Source organism: Muscardinus avellanarius (assembly GCF_963383645.1).
Source record: "Muscardinus avellanarius genome assembly, chromosome: 9".
Taxonomy (NCBI): Eukaryota; Metazoa; Chordata; class Mammalia; order Rodentia; family Gliridae; genus Muscardinus; species Muscardinus avellanarius.
The window spans coordinates 5,172,374-5,186,993 of NC_137795.1; the positions used below are offsets into that span (position 1 = coordinate 5,172,374).

The window sequence follows — 14,620 nt, forward strand, 5'->3', positions numbered from 1 at the left end:
TTGGACACTGAGATTGGCAGGGCAGCAGGAGGCCTGGTGACAGCGGGCACACAGGAGACAGCGCAGTGGAGATGCGCTGACGGAGGCGCTAGAGGGCGCCGGGTGGCGCTGTCCAGGACGTGCAGCTGGCGGCTCTCCCTCTCAGGACGTGGGAGCAGGTCCAGGAGGACAGAGCCTCCGGCTCATCCCCCCAGAGGCCACTTCCAGATGCAGCGGTGGCGAGGGAAGGGAAGCGCACGCCAGATCCAAGTTACCACCCCGTGCTCCTGTGTGCCCCGCAGCACCCCAGGCTTCCATGTGTCTGCTCTGTTGCCTGATTCATTAATCCTACACCGTCCAATGGCGGAAGCATAGTATTTTTGTTACACATGGGGAAACTGAGGCATGGGGGAGGTAAATGTCTGAACTCAAACCCAGACTCTGCAGAAACAGATTTGCTCAAAGGATTTGAGGAATCACTAAGGGAGTGAAAGGTCCCAGGCCAAGAAGCCAGGGTGGAGCTGAACCAGAGAGAAAGCCCTGCTCCCCCCGAGGGGCCCTGCTGGCACCTGCAGCCCTGACCGCTAGCCGAGCCTCTGCCCCCTGCACCAGCACCCCGGGACTTGGGGCCACAGTCCTCCCTGCCTCTCTGCCTCCATTCAATGGACCGCAGCTCACTAACCCTCTGGCAGATGTGTCTGATGGGAAGAGGGAGGGCGTTCCGGGTCCCAGGCTCAAGACTTGGAAGTGGGGGACATGGCATTTCAGCTGTGTGGTGGGAGTAGGAGGGGATGGCCTCTGCCTTTCCCTGAAGGTTGCCAGGACTCAGGTCAAACTCTAGATGACAAGAATCAATTCTCTCTTTTTTTTTTTTTTTTTTTTTTTGTGGTACTAGGGATGGAACCCAGGGGCATTCTACCTCCGAGCTACACCCTCAGCCCTATTTTTTATTCTTTTTTTTTTCTTTTCTTTTCTTTTCTTTTCTTTTTTCTTTTCTTCTTTTCTTTTCTTTTCTTTTCTTTCCTTTTTGTTGTTGTTGTTGTACTGGGGTTCCTGGAAACCCTTCTACCTCCGGGCTACACTCCCAGACCTATTTTTATATTTTTATTTGGAAACAGGGTCTCTTGAGCCAACACAGCTGGCTTCGAACCTGCGCGATCCTCCTGTCTCCGCCTCCCAAGCGCGGGGATTACAAGCGTGGACCACCACGCCCGGCTTATTCTTTATTTTGAAACAGGGTCTCACTGAGTTGTGAAGGGCCTCACTAAGTAGTTGAGGCTGTCCCCGAACAGTGATCCTCCCATCTCTGCCTCCTGAATGCTGGGATTACAAGCCTGCGCCACCACGCCCTGCTGATAAGAATCAATTCTAAATGTCCACACACAGTACAAGCTGCACCAAGGCCCATCCCCATCCTGGGCCTCAGTCTCCCCGTCTGTAGGGATCGGGAAGTAGGTTCGCCCAGCAGTGATGGGGAGTTCAGAACCCCCTCCCTCCTCCCCCATTCCACACAGACTTCTCCAAGCCCATCTCTGAGCCTCTCTCTGTGCGTTCTTCTCTCTTTACCTTCTGTGTCTCCGCGTAGATTTTCTGTCTCCTTTTACATGTTTACCTCTCTGTCTTCCTCAGTGTCTCTTGTGTGTTCTCTTCCCCACCCTTCCTCTCCCTCTCGCCACCTCCCCTTCCAAGCTCCCCTCACCATCCCTCCCTGTCCCTTCTCTCCCCGTCTCTCTGGCAGCTCTGGTCGCCTGTGCTCAGGGCCTCTGGGGCTGCGAAGGAGGTTCCCAGGACACAGCGCGCCTTCCTCAGATCACTGGGTGCGACTTGCCCTCCTTGACCTTGTAGGGGAAGAAGGGACACCCCACTGACCTAGCCATGTGACAGCAGGGGGTCCCCCCTTTCCAGAGCCCCATTCTAGAGACACACGGAGGCCCTGGTTGTGTTGGAGTGGGAATGCAGGAGCAGAGGGGCCTTGCACAGGTGTGCCTGCCTGAGCAGGAGCTGCTCTTTGGCCCCGAGAGGCAGGGGTGAAGGGAGGCCAAGCCTTACCCCCGGGGAGCCAGGCACTTGGACAGGCTGACCCCACCCCGGCATGGCGGGCCTTGTGTCCCTCTGGCTCCCGGATGTTGTTTTGGGGAGCGGCCATCTGTCCTTCTGGGCTGAGAAGGCCTGGTCCCCAAAGCCTCCTAGAAAGCCCTCGAGGGCTGCCACTGGTGTGGGGGGAGGACGTGGCGGAGGACCTTACTGACTGGAGCTGCGGGGAGAGCCGCTTCTAATTCTGGTCACGTTGCCGACTGCTCCTCTTGCCCCTGGGCAGGTTGCCCTGCCCTTTGGGCCTCAGTTTCTCTGTGCTTAGTGAGTAGATATGGGCCTTGCTTTTTTTTGTGTGTGTGTGTGTGTGTGTGTGCACATGCCACTGGGGGTTGAACCCAGGAGCAATCTATTTCCAAGCTATACCGCCAGCCCTATATTATTTTTCCTTTGAAAACAGGCTTTCACTAAGTTGCTGAGGCTGGCCCCAAACCTGCTCTCGTCCTATGTCAGCCTTTCAGGTACTGGAAGGGTCAGTTTCTCTGGGCTCAGTGAGGCGGAGGTGGAGTTCCAAAGGCACCTTTCGCCTGGCTTCTTGGCTCCAGATCAGCCTCTGCCTTGGGGTCCCCCATTCACCTTCTCCTCCCCCCTTGGCAGGCTGGTGTCATGGTGACCGGCCCATTGAGTGCCACTAAGCTGGCTGGGAGGGAGGGGCCCTAGGCACCCCCTTTCCTGGGCTGCTCTCTTGGGGAGGCACCGACTTCACACAATGAGCTGGCTTCCACCCAACCCTTGTACGGACCCAGCTAAGTCTTCATGACACTGCTTAGTGCCTCTGTGACTCAGTTTCCCCACTTTCTCCTCCAAGTATAGACTTACTCCAGGATGTCAGGGCATCGTGAGCCAGAAGTCTTGTGCAAACAGGAATCTGAGTGCTTCTGAGGGACCCAAATGGACCATTGAAGCCCAGGGAGTGGTGGCCACACAGTGTGGAAGAAATGGAAAGAAAGTCTCCTGACCCGAGGTGTCACAGGCGATGGCCCCTGAGAGGCCTCTCCCACCCGGTGTGTGGGTTTGGCAATGGGAGATTCCCAGTATCTCAGCACAGTACCCTCGTAGGTCAGGCTGGCTCTGAGCCTGGGGGATGTCATCTTTACCATGTGTTGTGATGGGTTCAAGACAGACATGTTCATGGTGGGCCTCAGAAACAGCCAGTCCCACTTTCCCACGATCACCTCCAGGCCTTGTTCTAGAAGCTCAGGGGGATGAGCTACTGCCACCATGACTGGCCCCGGCCCGGCCCAGCTCTGGCCACACCTCCCCGTGGTCTCTTAAGTGGGGGTGAAAAGCAATTAGCCACGCCCCACAGAATCAGTGCCTGGTCCAGGTATGGAAACCAGGCAGGGGGGAGGGATTAGCTAGGAGAGCTTTTCCACAAAAGGTAAAAAAGGTGATTTAAAATCAAGATCAAAGATTTCCTGACAAGCCAGATGTGCTGGTGCATGCCTGTAATTCCAGTACTTGGGAGACTGAGACAGGAGGATCACAGGTTTAAGGCCAGCCTCCCTCAGCAACTTAGACCCTGTTTCAAACCGAAAAATAAAAAGGGAATGAAGATGTGGTCCGGAGGTAGAATGCAAAGCACCAAGCCAGAAAAGAAAGAGATTCAGATGTGGGACACTCTGACTCCAGACGGAAAGGGGACTAAGGGTGGTTATCTGGCCCCCAATGCACTTTATTTTGGTGATCTGGACATTAAGTGCCCAAGGCGCCACACTGGAGCCATGACAGCTGTATCTTCTGGGGCAAGGAGAGCCTCCCCCTCCTAGAGATACTGACTCCAGGGTGTCCCGGGGGAAGGGGTGTCTCCAGGGGAGAGCTCTCATTCTGCCTTCACTGCTGGGTGACCCCAGATGCATTCGTCAGCATTTCTGCAGCTATAATCCAAAGACCTGAGCATGCAACACAGAGAAAGGAAGATTTCCTTGCTCACAGTTTTCCTTGGTCATACTGGAGTTCAGTCCTTGTGAGGCCAGGGGCTGCAGATCTCAGGGCATGACATGTGGGAAGCAGAAAGGAGAGCATCAGGTTTTGTTTTTGTGGTACTAGGGATTAAACCCATGGATGCTATACTACTGAGCTATATGGTACCCAGGGGCACTCTACCTCCAAGCTGTACCCCCAGCCCTACTTTTTATTCTTTATTTTGAATCAGGGTCTCACTGAGTGGCAAAGGGCCTCACTAAGGAGCTGAGGCTGGCTGCGAACCACGATCCTCCCATCTCAGCCTCCCAAATGCTGGGGCTACAAGTATGCGCCACCATACCTGGCTAGAGTATAAGGGTTTGCTTCTCACATCATGGATGCCAAAAGGAAGAGAGAGCAAGTAAGAGGAGAGGAACCATATATATAATCCCCAAGGCCGCATCTCAGGGACCCACTCCTCCAGCCACACCCTTCAGAGCTGGCTCACCACTCAGCCAAATGCATTAGAGTGAATTTATCCTCACTGAGATTACAACCAAGCCCGCTTCCAACATTGCCATCCCATTTCCATGAGGGCTGGGCGGCATCCCAAATCCAAACCGTTACACGAGGCATGTCACTTTCCTTTCTTCACTGGGCCCCCGCCGACCAAATGAGGGAGAAGTTGCCTTCCATTCTTAAGTTCCCCCCAAAAATACCCACCAACTCAGTTTCTAGTGTGCTTACCTTGGAACAATCAAGGCATCCAGACCTGGTGTCTGGAGGCTGCTGACCATAGGTTTGCTAGTAAGCCTGATACCCGCTCTCCAACACAGGGCTGGACTACTGTGGCCGGAGTTCCCGTCAGTGCAGCTTAGTGGGGTCCAGGGATCCAAGGTGGCGGACTGGCCTCTTGGCCTGACTGAGCCTTTAGACCTCATTGAGATCCCCAGTAACCTAGGCAACAGCATCAGCCTTGGTCCATCCCGAGGAGCCTCTGTGCTCAGCTCTGTTCAGCACTTAAGAAAGGGCAGAAGGAGAGGACCTTGGCCTTGTTGTGCAAAAGAGGGTAAAGTCCTGCTGCAGGGAGCCTCCGGGCCAGATGGAAAAGCATGACTTCTTTACAGGGTTCAGCAAGAGAATAATCCCAGCCCAATGTGAGCCTGGCGGAGGTGAGCAACTGGGGCTGAATCTGGGCAGGCAATGGTGGACTTTAGCTGTCCGTGGTGCTGAAAGTTCTGGGCGTGTGCATTGACCTCATTCCTTCAGTAAATACTGCCTCCAGCCCTCCCCACCTCTCTGCCATCACCTTCTCTCTTCATTTTCTTTCCAGATATCCAAGGATCATATTGCTCCCCCATATGACTCATTCCCTCTTTCTCCCATTGCTCAACCTGTCTCCTGCACCCTTTTCACCATAACGGCCACTGCTTATATCCCATGGTCCATATCTCACCAGCTAGAATATCAGAAATAGAGGTACCAATCTAGAGAGCACTTGGAAATAATATAGGTATGTTCAGGGTTGAAAATAGTATAGGTATGTCCAGTGACTTGGGGGAGCTCTAACGTTTATAAATTGAGAAGTACCACACAACAAATAATTGGCATATCTGAGATACCAAGAGCATCCCTGGGAACCAGTTTACAGTATTTTTTTTCGGAGGGGGTAAACTGAGGCCAAGAGACAAGGGACTTTGCTATGGTTACCTAGCCAGCCAGAGACAAAATTACAGCCAGATTATAGGCCCCCGTCTCCCAGACAGGCTTTCATACAACCCAGTTGACCCCTGAACCAAGAGCTATTATCAAAGTGTTGACACTGAAAGCGGGAGAGCCCATTGCTTTAGAGGCTTTGAACAGGCCAGGGCCACTCTAGGGACTGGGACCAGGCTTCCTGGACACTAGAGCCCTGGAAGAGAGGACCCTGCCCGCATCATCCAGACCCTAATGCCCCTGACAGGCCATACCGCACACCGTCAGGATCGATCCTCAGCAGGAGCACCTGTGTTGCTGTGGTAACAGGCACCCACCTCGCTGGATCCAGCCCCACAGTGATGGCCTGGCCACCTGCCCCCCAGCCTCCCGTGCCCATCCCCTATGCCTCTGAGGGGACTCCTCCTCTCCTCTGTCCAGGGCTGTGCCTGAGGGCTTGGTGCCCTCATTAGCGGTAGCATACAGCTCCCTCGAGGAGCAGGCACATCTGTCTTCAGTCCTCCAGTGCCCATCCTCATCCCAGGGCAGGGTTGAGCACCCAGGGGAAGCACCTCCCACTCCCACACCCCACATTTTAGATCCTGCTTTCCAAGATCCAACAGAGTTAAATTAGTTTGAATCAGCCTACACATGCTCAAAGGCTCGCTCCTGAGATCCAGTGACTCCAGTATGGTCTCTTCCTACTTGTCTGTCTCCAGGGAGCTCAAGTCCAGTAGCGAAGAACAGAATGAGTTCCAAAGAGACACAGCCCATGGCATTATGGCAAATGCTCTAAAATAGATTTTCTGCTGTTCCAACGATAGATTATGAGACAATAGTGGACTGTGAAATCAATTTAGTGGGTCATGACCAGCGTTTGTATATGAAATGAATAGAACCCATTAGAACAGAATAGAAAGAGAAACATTATAGTCGTTGTCAAGATACATTTCCCTTTGTGAAACTGGGTTCAGGTGTGTGTGTGTGTGTGTGTGTGTGTGTGTGTGTGTGTGTGTGTGTACGTGCGCACACGTGCGCATGCGCTGGATAGTGATACCAAAATATATGTGTGACTGTGGCTTGAGAACAACAAAGCATGCTGGCCTCCATTCCAGGAGATGGGAATATAGAGAGGGGCTATATATTTAGAGGAAAACTAAAGGGATTGCTTCAGACCTAGCGTCTGGGGACAGCCTCTTGGAGGAGGTGGTGCTGGGTTGGGGTTGGTAAGAGTGTGTGAGCAGGGAGTGAGGGTGGAGAGGGCCCTTCGTGGGATGGATGAGCCCAGATCTGGCTGTGTGCGGGTCTGTAGTGCACCTGTCGAGTGCCATGTGAAGCATGCTCGTGGCACCAGTGTTGAGGGCTCTGAAGGTCACACTGAGGAAGCTTCATTCTTGAGAGCACTAAAGAGGCACCAATGGCTTCTGAGCAGGACTTGGCTTGATCCCGGGGTCAGGGGAAGGAGCAGGTGCCAGCGAGAAGACATGGTGCCAGCCCCAGCGAGGACTAGAGAGCTCCAGAAGAGGGAAAGGAGGAGACAGAATTCATGGTACTTGGGGCCCTGGGGGACACTGGTGTAGACTGGAAAGGTCCCTATCTGTGGCATCTCCATCCTGACCCCGCTCCCATGGTCAGTACCACTGTGACATGTCACCCTTGGGAAACAAGCATTCTGCGGCCCTGACTTCAGAACCCTCCTCCTCCTCAGAGGAGCAGGATTCTTGCTCCTGGATGCCCGGGCTGGTGCTGAGGCAGGCCTGGTGTGTGGGCTCAGGGGGCAGGTAGTGGCAGTGCTGGGGAGAGAGAAAGCAGTGGGCAGGATCAATCACGGAGGCCTTTCTCGAGGGTGGGGGGAACCAGCCCTGAGCTTCAGGGAAACTGGAGCATATCTATTCTTATTTTTCTGCCCTTTGAAACATACCAGGACCAGAGTCTGCCTTACCTCGCCTCAGAAGGACTTTAAAACCCATCAGGAAGAGACTGTGAATGTCGGCTCTCCCTAAACACCCCTATCCCTTTATTCAGTGATGTCACTAAGCTTGCATGTTGAGGAAACCCTCCCTTCCAGGAGCAGATGGATGGGGGAGGTGGTCCTCTGCCACCGGTTTCCACAGCCCAGCTGGGAGTCAGGTGCCCTCAGCAGGGTGAGGTGCAGGCTTATCACACCCTGCTAGAGATATGCCTCCTGTTGACAGGGCCTGGAGGCAGGACAAGGCCCCTAACAACCCTGAGCTTAAAAAATCTAGGAACTCTAGATTTTGTGGTGGCACACACTTTTAATCCCAGCATTCGGGAGGCTGAGACAGGAGGATCTTGGTTCACCACCAGCCTCAGCTACTTAGTGAGGCCCTTCGCAACTCAGTGAGACCTTGTTTCAAAATAAAGAAAAAAAATTGGGCTGGGGGTGTAGCTTGGAGATAGAATGCCCCAGTTTCCATCCCCAGTAACACACACACACACACACACACACACACACACACACACACACACACACGTCTAGGAAATCAGAGCACTGGATTAAAGAATAATTAGGCTAATAGAATCTCCCCCATTGTTTTTGCTCTCTGGCAAGTGCTCCTTAATAATTCTATTGCTTTTAACTCAGTCAGCTCAACGGAAGTGGGTTTTTAAGTAACTTAATTATTTCAGAACTCACTGCTTCCAAAAACAATCTAAGGTTTCCCCTCTCCAGCCCTGTGACTCTGTGCTCTGTGAGCTATTTATTTTAATTAGCTTTAGATGGTATATCTAACATATGCCAAAAAGAAAAAATTCACAAACAACTGCCCATTAGCCAGAAAGCAGAGCCCTGGTACCAATCGCCCCCGAATGACGGGCCATTCAAACTTGCAGTCAGGTGGGTGCTGAGATTCGTGAGGACCGGGCACTGCAGAGTGGACACTAGCAAAGGGCTTGGGGGAGCCCAGGTGGGAGGGCCCCATCTGGTTGGAGGTCAGGGAGGGGGGTCTGGAGGAGCTGGTTGGGGCGCTAGACCTTGACAGAGCAGGATGGACACCATTCAACCCTCTTACATTCTCCATGGATAATGCCTGCACCTTTATGCATCACACATTGTTTTTCTGTGATGCTCTCTCCCACATCACATTCCAACTTTAATACAGACGCCGGCTCTGAGCACCTAGAGACTTCATAGTGTGCTGTCCCGGGCAGCAGCAGCTCCAGGCAGGGACACCGCCCTGGGTCCTCAAATGTCTCTCCCTCCTGTTTACCACAACTGGGAACCGAAAGGTCAAGAACGCAAAGCGTGGAGCCAGACCTGCTGGGTTGGAATTCTCCTGTCATCCATAATCTCTTTGTGCCTCAGTTTCCTGATTTACAAAATGTGTCGCTAGTGCATTAGTACCTACTAGTACCTAGGTCCTGAGGATTAAATGGACGAGCATATCTGGAGTAGTTCGAAGGAGACCTGAGAGCTGGACACGATGGCACACGCCTGTGATGCTAATGCTTGGGAGCCTGAGACAGGAGCATCATGGTTCCAGGCCAGCCTCAGCAATGTAGTGAGATTATTAGCAATCTAGCAAGATCTTATTTTAAAATAAAACAAAGAGGCCAGGCATGGTGGTGCACGCTTGTCATCCCAGCATTCGGGAGGCTGAGACCGGAGGATCGCGGTTCACAGACAGCCTCAGCTACTTAGTGAGGCCTTCTGCAACTTAGTGAGACCCTGTTCCAAAATAAAGAATAAAAAATAGGGCTGGGGGTATAGATCGGAGGTCGAATGTCCCTGGGTTCCATCCCCAATACCACAATAAATAAATAAGTAAATAATAAAATAAAACAAAGATAAAATTTAAAGGGCTAGGGGTATAGCTTAGAGGTAGAATGACCCTGGGTTCAATCCTCAATACCAAAAGGGAAAAAAATGACCTGGGACATGGCAACATGATCTCTATTCAGTTGGCAGCTCTTATTAAGATGCAAATGCTGATATTATTAATGAAAAAAGTGGAGAGTCATCAAAGTAAAGGAATGGAGGCAGTGATGGCAATTATGCCGCGTTTACTAAAGGCAGCAGCTCTTTAGTCACACACCCCGTATTCACGATTATGTTCAGCAGAACAAAATGAAAGGCAGGGTAGAAAAAGCTAGAGGCAGATTGTATGGAAAAGGTTTTAGCATGCCTCTAGCCACCACGCCTTTTGTGCAATTTCACAGCAATGACTTTAACTTAGAGTTTCAGACATGTGTTAGGTCCCTGGGCCCTGGACAGCTGAGGAGTGTGGACCTGCCCCGCAGGCCCCAGGGAGCCAGGGAGGGTTCTGGAGGGGGGTAGTGACCTGACTCCTGGCGATTTCCATCGTTTGCAGGGAATGCCTACCGAGAATGCTTGGAGAATGGGACGTGGGCCTCGAGGATCAACTACTCACAGTGCGAGCCCATTTTTGATGACAAGGTAAGGGGTCCCCTGTGCCGCGACCCTGGTCCTATGTGGACATCATGACTCAGGTCGTGCACAGAGCAGGCCACTTCTTCCTGCACCCCTGTGCTCAGCGGCCCTGCAGTGGGGGTTAGAAAGGGGACCTGAAGGCCGTGGTGGAACTCGAGAAATAACCATGGCCCACACACGCTCAGTGACCCCACAGTCCTCCTCTCCGAGCCTCAGTTTCCCCATCTTGCACTCTGCTTCTGGGGCTCCATGTGAGAGTACAGCCTGCAAGAGCCCACGCGAGAAACTGGGTCCCACTCAGACCTCCCTGGCCTTGCCCTGGCTCTCAGTCTGGAACTGGAGGCTGTGCTGCCTGAGGCTGGTCTCCTCACCACTATTTCTTTCGATTTCTCCCCCCTGTGGTAGGAAAGAGCCCAGAGGCATTCCACCACTGAACTACATCCCCAGCCCTTTTACTTCTCATTTTGAGAAAATGGTCTTGCTAAGTTGCCCAGGCTGATATGGAACTTGGGCTCCTCCTATTAGCCTCCCGAGTAGCCAGGATCGCAGGCGTGCGCCTCCATGCCTGGCCTAGATTCTTCTTCTTCTTTTTTTTAATCTGTACATACATCTCTGGGATATCGCAGAATAGATCGTGTCCAAATGTGCCCCTAAAAGTGCACCTGGGGAGGCCCGACCACAGCCCTTCGTAACGAGAGCTACTAGGACCAACAGGCATGCGCTCTGGGAGCCAGACAAGGTGTGGCTCATCCCCCAAGGCCAGGACAGGGTCAGAGCACATGGATGGTCATGGCGGCAGCACCCAGCCTGCCCCACCTACCCATGCCTCTGTCTCCCCTGACTGTCTGTCTGTCTGTCCATCCAGCAGAGGAAGTATGACCTGCACTACCGCGTTGCCCTGGTTGTCAACTACCTGGGCCACTGCGTCTCCGTGGTCGCTCTGGTGGCTGCCTTCCTGCTTTTCCTGACCCTGCGGTGAGTCCGCCACCTGCCCTGTGTGCTCCTTGTCTTCCTCTCTCCTGGGGACAGAGCAGGGCTGGCCAGGTGCCTGGGCAGTGACTGCCAGAGGGCACACGGAGTGCCAAGCAAGCCCAGCCAGGGTGGGAATTTGGCTCCTGGGGCCACCCTTCCCCCATCCCCGGCCAAGCTCCACCTGATCTCAGGGTGAACTTGGTCCCGGCTGCCCTTGAGCCTCTGTGACCCTAGCCCAGCCCCTTTCGAGCCCCGCTGACCCCCGGCCCCGGCCTCTGCAGGAGCATACGCTGCCTGCGCAACGTGATCCACTGGAACCTGGTCACCACCTTCATCCTGAGAAACAGCATGTGGTTCCTGCTGCAGCTCATCGACCACGAAGTGCACGAGAGCAATGAGGTCACTGATGCGGGAGCCCGGGCCGGGCTGGGCTCGGGGACGCCCGCCTCTGCTGCACACCCGGGAGCAAAACCAGACAGAGCTCACCTCCCCAGCCAGTGTCCCACCAGGGCTCGGGAGGCAGGCAGGGACTGGGCTGCTGGCCAGGGTCTTGGGCGCTACACAGACCCCATGCTGGACTGGTTTGCCTTGTTCCACTCCCCATCCTGTGAATTCAGGTCCTTTAGAGAAAGGGGGCTGAAACTAACCCCTGCTTCCCAGTACTTGGGAGGCTGAGACAGAAGGATCCTAGGGTCCAGAAGTGTGCATTAATTTAGCAAGACTGTGTATCAAAATAAAAATAGTCAGGCATAGTGGCACCTGCTTGTAACCCCAGCATTCGGGAGGCTGAGACAGGAGGATCACGGTTCAGGGGCAGCCTCAGCTATGTAGTAAGGCCCTTTGCAATTCAGTGAGACCCTGTTTCAAAATAAAGAATAAAAAATAGGGCTGGAGGTGGAGGTAGAATGCCCCTGGGTTCCATCCCCAGTACTGCAAAAAAAAAATATATATATATATATATATATATATATATATATATATATATATATAAACAGCTGGGGGCTGAAGCTTAGAGGTAGGATGCCTCAGGTTCAATCTCCAGTACAAAATAAAGTAAATCAATAAATAATCAACTCGGGCAACTAGAAAAGGGCCACACGGGGAAGACCCAGACCTAAGCAGACACCCAGCCTGGCTTCACCCTCCACTTGGCCCCAGGTTGCGCCACGTTCAAACAAGTCCAATCAGAAGCCAGGTGCCTTCCTGCCCCCATTGTGGTGTGTTAAATGAGACATCATCTAACTCAGAGGAAAGATGGGGTTGGAGGGGGAGATCTCTGGCCTCCTCCCATCATCAGGGCAGGACTTTCCAGAATGAAGGTGACAGCCGGCTGGCTAGTGGGGACTACAGATCAGGGCTGTAACCAGGGCAGCTCAGCATACTCAGCATGTCAGAGCCAGACAGGGAGGAGGCAGCCTGTGCCAGGGCTCCCCCACCCCTCCACTGTTCTCTGCATCCCAGCCTTGGCTCTGGTTCCCTGGGGATAAATCCAAGGTAAAGGGGACCAGGCAGGGGCCATCAGGAAGCTCAGGCCTGGAGACCCTCATCTCCTTTCACTGCCTGTAAGGAACAGGTGTTGCAGATCAGAGAGGTGCAGCCTGGCTCCCTCTAGGGCAGACCACACCAAGTGCAGACTTGCCCAAACCCAGCAGCTTTGGAGAAGCCCCTCTCATGTCCCCAGACTCCACTCCTGCAGAGAAGTTAAAACACACCAGCATCCTGGGTGTCGGGGTCAAGGGATGGGGCAGGAGTTGGGGCAGGTTGAAGCTATTCCATGGACCCTGGACCCTCTTGGGGAGGCTCAAGCCTCCCGCTCCTACCAAGCAGTCCCTGACAGCCCCGCCCCACGCGCAGGTCTGGTGCCGCTGCGTCACCACCATCTTCAACTACTTTGTGGTCACCAACTTCTTCTGGATGTTCGTGGAGGGCTGCTACCTGCACACAGCCATCGTCATGACCTACTCCACCGAGCGCCTGCCCAAGTGGCTCTTCCTCTTCATCGGATGGTGTGAGGGTCCCAGGGACTGGGATGGGGGATACTGCAGGACCACCCTCCATCTGTGGCCTGAGGACCAGAGCCCAGCCCTGCCCACCACCCCAGCACAGCCCCAGGATGCAGCCCCTTTCTCCCCACAAATCCCTTCAAAGGATGCTCCATGTCTTGCCCTCGTCCCTGGCCAGAGTGGTCAGCCCAAAGACCCGGGCCTCTGGCTTCAGTGGAGAATCTGGCCGGCTTTCCTTCTCTGTCACAAAATCTCTAAAATCATGCCATCCTTGCTTGGAGAAGAGTGGGGGGCAGGGGTCCCTGAATGGGTACACAGCTGACTGCAGCTGGAAGAGCAGAAACAATATCCCAGGGCCCCGCCCTGAGTTCTGTGAGAGCGTCCCTGTCCACCTGTCTGTCCCCTGCAGCCCACATCGGTCTTTCTTCCAGGCATCCCCTGCCCCATCATCATCGCCTGGGCGGTTGGCAAACTGTACTATGAGAATGAACGGTAAGTGAGACAGGCCAGCCCCGGGGGTCAGCTCTGGGCTCTGGCCAAACCACAGAGTGGGAATTGGAGCCAGGCCTGGGCAGACTGGCTTCCCTCTGTCCTGACCCTGGAAGAGATATCCCAACCTCAGAAGTGCCCCGTGGTAGGTCTCAAGGCAGCTCTGTGATGAGTTCAGTTAGGAACGGAGGTTCCTTTAAGTGTAACACATACTCGACCCTCTTGGCCTTTGGAAGTCCTCCCCCACCCCCAGAACCGAATGAGCAGGTCTGGCCAAGGGTCCACAGAAGCAGCCAGGGTCCCAGGGCTTTCCGCCCAGTCTCTGCCTAGGCACAGTGTCCCAGCCTAGGGCCCTCGCTGGACCTCCCTGCACCAGAGACTGGTACACCGGGCCCGGCCCAGAACACAGCAGCTCTGCCACAGACCAGCCAAAGAGTGACTGGGAAGTTAGGTGCCAGCAACCAAGAGAAGGGGCTCTGGGCAAAGTTAGTCTGTGCAGATCTGAGGGCAGACCTCAGGGGTTCCCTGGTGTTTAGGGGGTGTGCACAAGAATAAGGTAGAATTCCAAGAGCTCAACATTAAGAAAGGCTCATAAAAGTAAAAGATGCCCAAGGATAGGTGGTCTGCCTTAATAGGTAGTGAACTCAAGCAGAGACCAAACTCGAGTGCGGGGAGCTGCGGGGGAGGTGCCTACTGGGCTGGTGTGCGCTGGCGACCTCTGAAGTTGTCGTTTCTCAAAGTCAATGAGCCTTCCCAGAGTTTCAGTAGTTGCTGGCAGAGCCGGGCTGAGCCCTGACCCAGCCCTTCCTCTGGGTCCTAAAGTGTCCCCCTGAGCAGCATCCCTGGAGAACAAACCGAGGCCCTGGCAGCCCCTGAGGCCAGCCCCGCAGCAGGCTCCGTGTGCTGGCACTGGAGGCTCAGCTCAAAGCCTGGATTCAGATGAGTCTGGGCAGAAGGTCCCACCTCCACATCTGCCGCTTCGTGTGGCTGAGTGCCTGGCACACACGAGGTGGTGGGTTCTGAGCAATGTGGGCACAGGGCAGCTAGGCCCTGGGACTACCGGGGATCCCAGCTC

At 54.1% G+C, this 14,620-nt stretch overlaps 1 protein-coding gene across 4 annotated transcripts in view; it reads left to right on the plus strand.

Moving 5' to 3' along the window:
* Positions 1–14,620, plus strand: part of CRHR2 (corticotropin releasing hormone receptor 2) — a gene marked incomplete at both ends in the record, with an annotated part of 39,775 nt that overhangs the window by 19,104 nt on the left and 6,051 nt on the right. For 2 of the 4 annotated variants that reach the window (XM_080701398.1, XM_080701399.1), the window contains 5 exons: positions 10,002–10,087; positions 10,947–11,056; positions 11,335–11,452; positions 12,908–13,061; positions 13,488–13,548. In XM_080701398.1, coding sequence (XP_080557524.1) covers positions 10,002–10,087; positions 10,947–11,056; positions 11,335–11,452; positions 12,908–13,061; positions 13,488–13,548 — 529 coding nt within the window. The remainder of the gene's footprint in view (positions 1–10,001; positions 10,088–10,946; positions 11,057–11,334; positions 11,453–12,907; positions 13,062–13,487; positions 13,549–14,620) is intronic. The other 2 variants (XM_080701400.1, XM_080701401.1) reach the window with 2 other exon arrangements.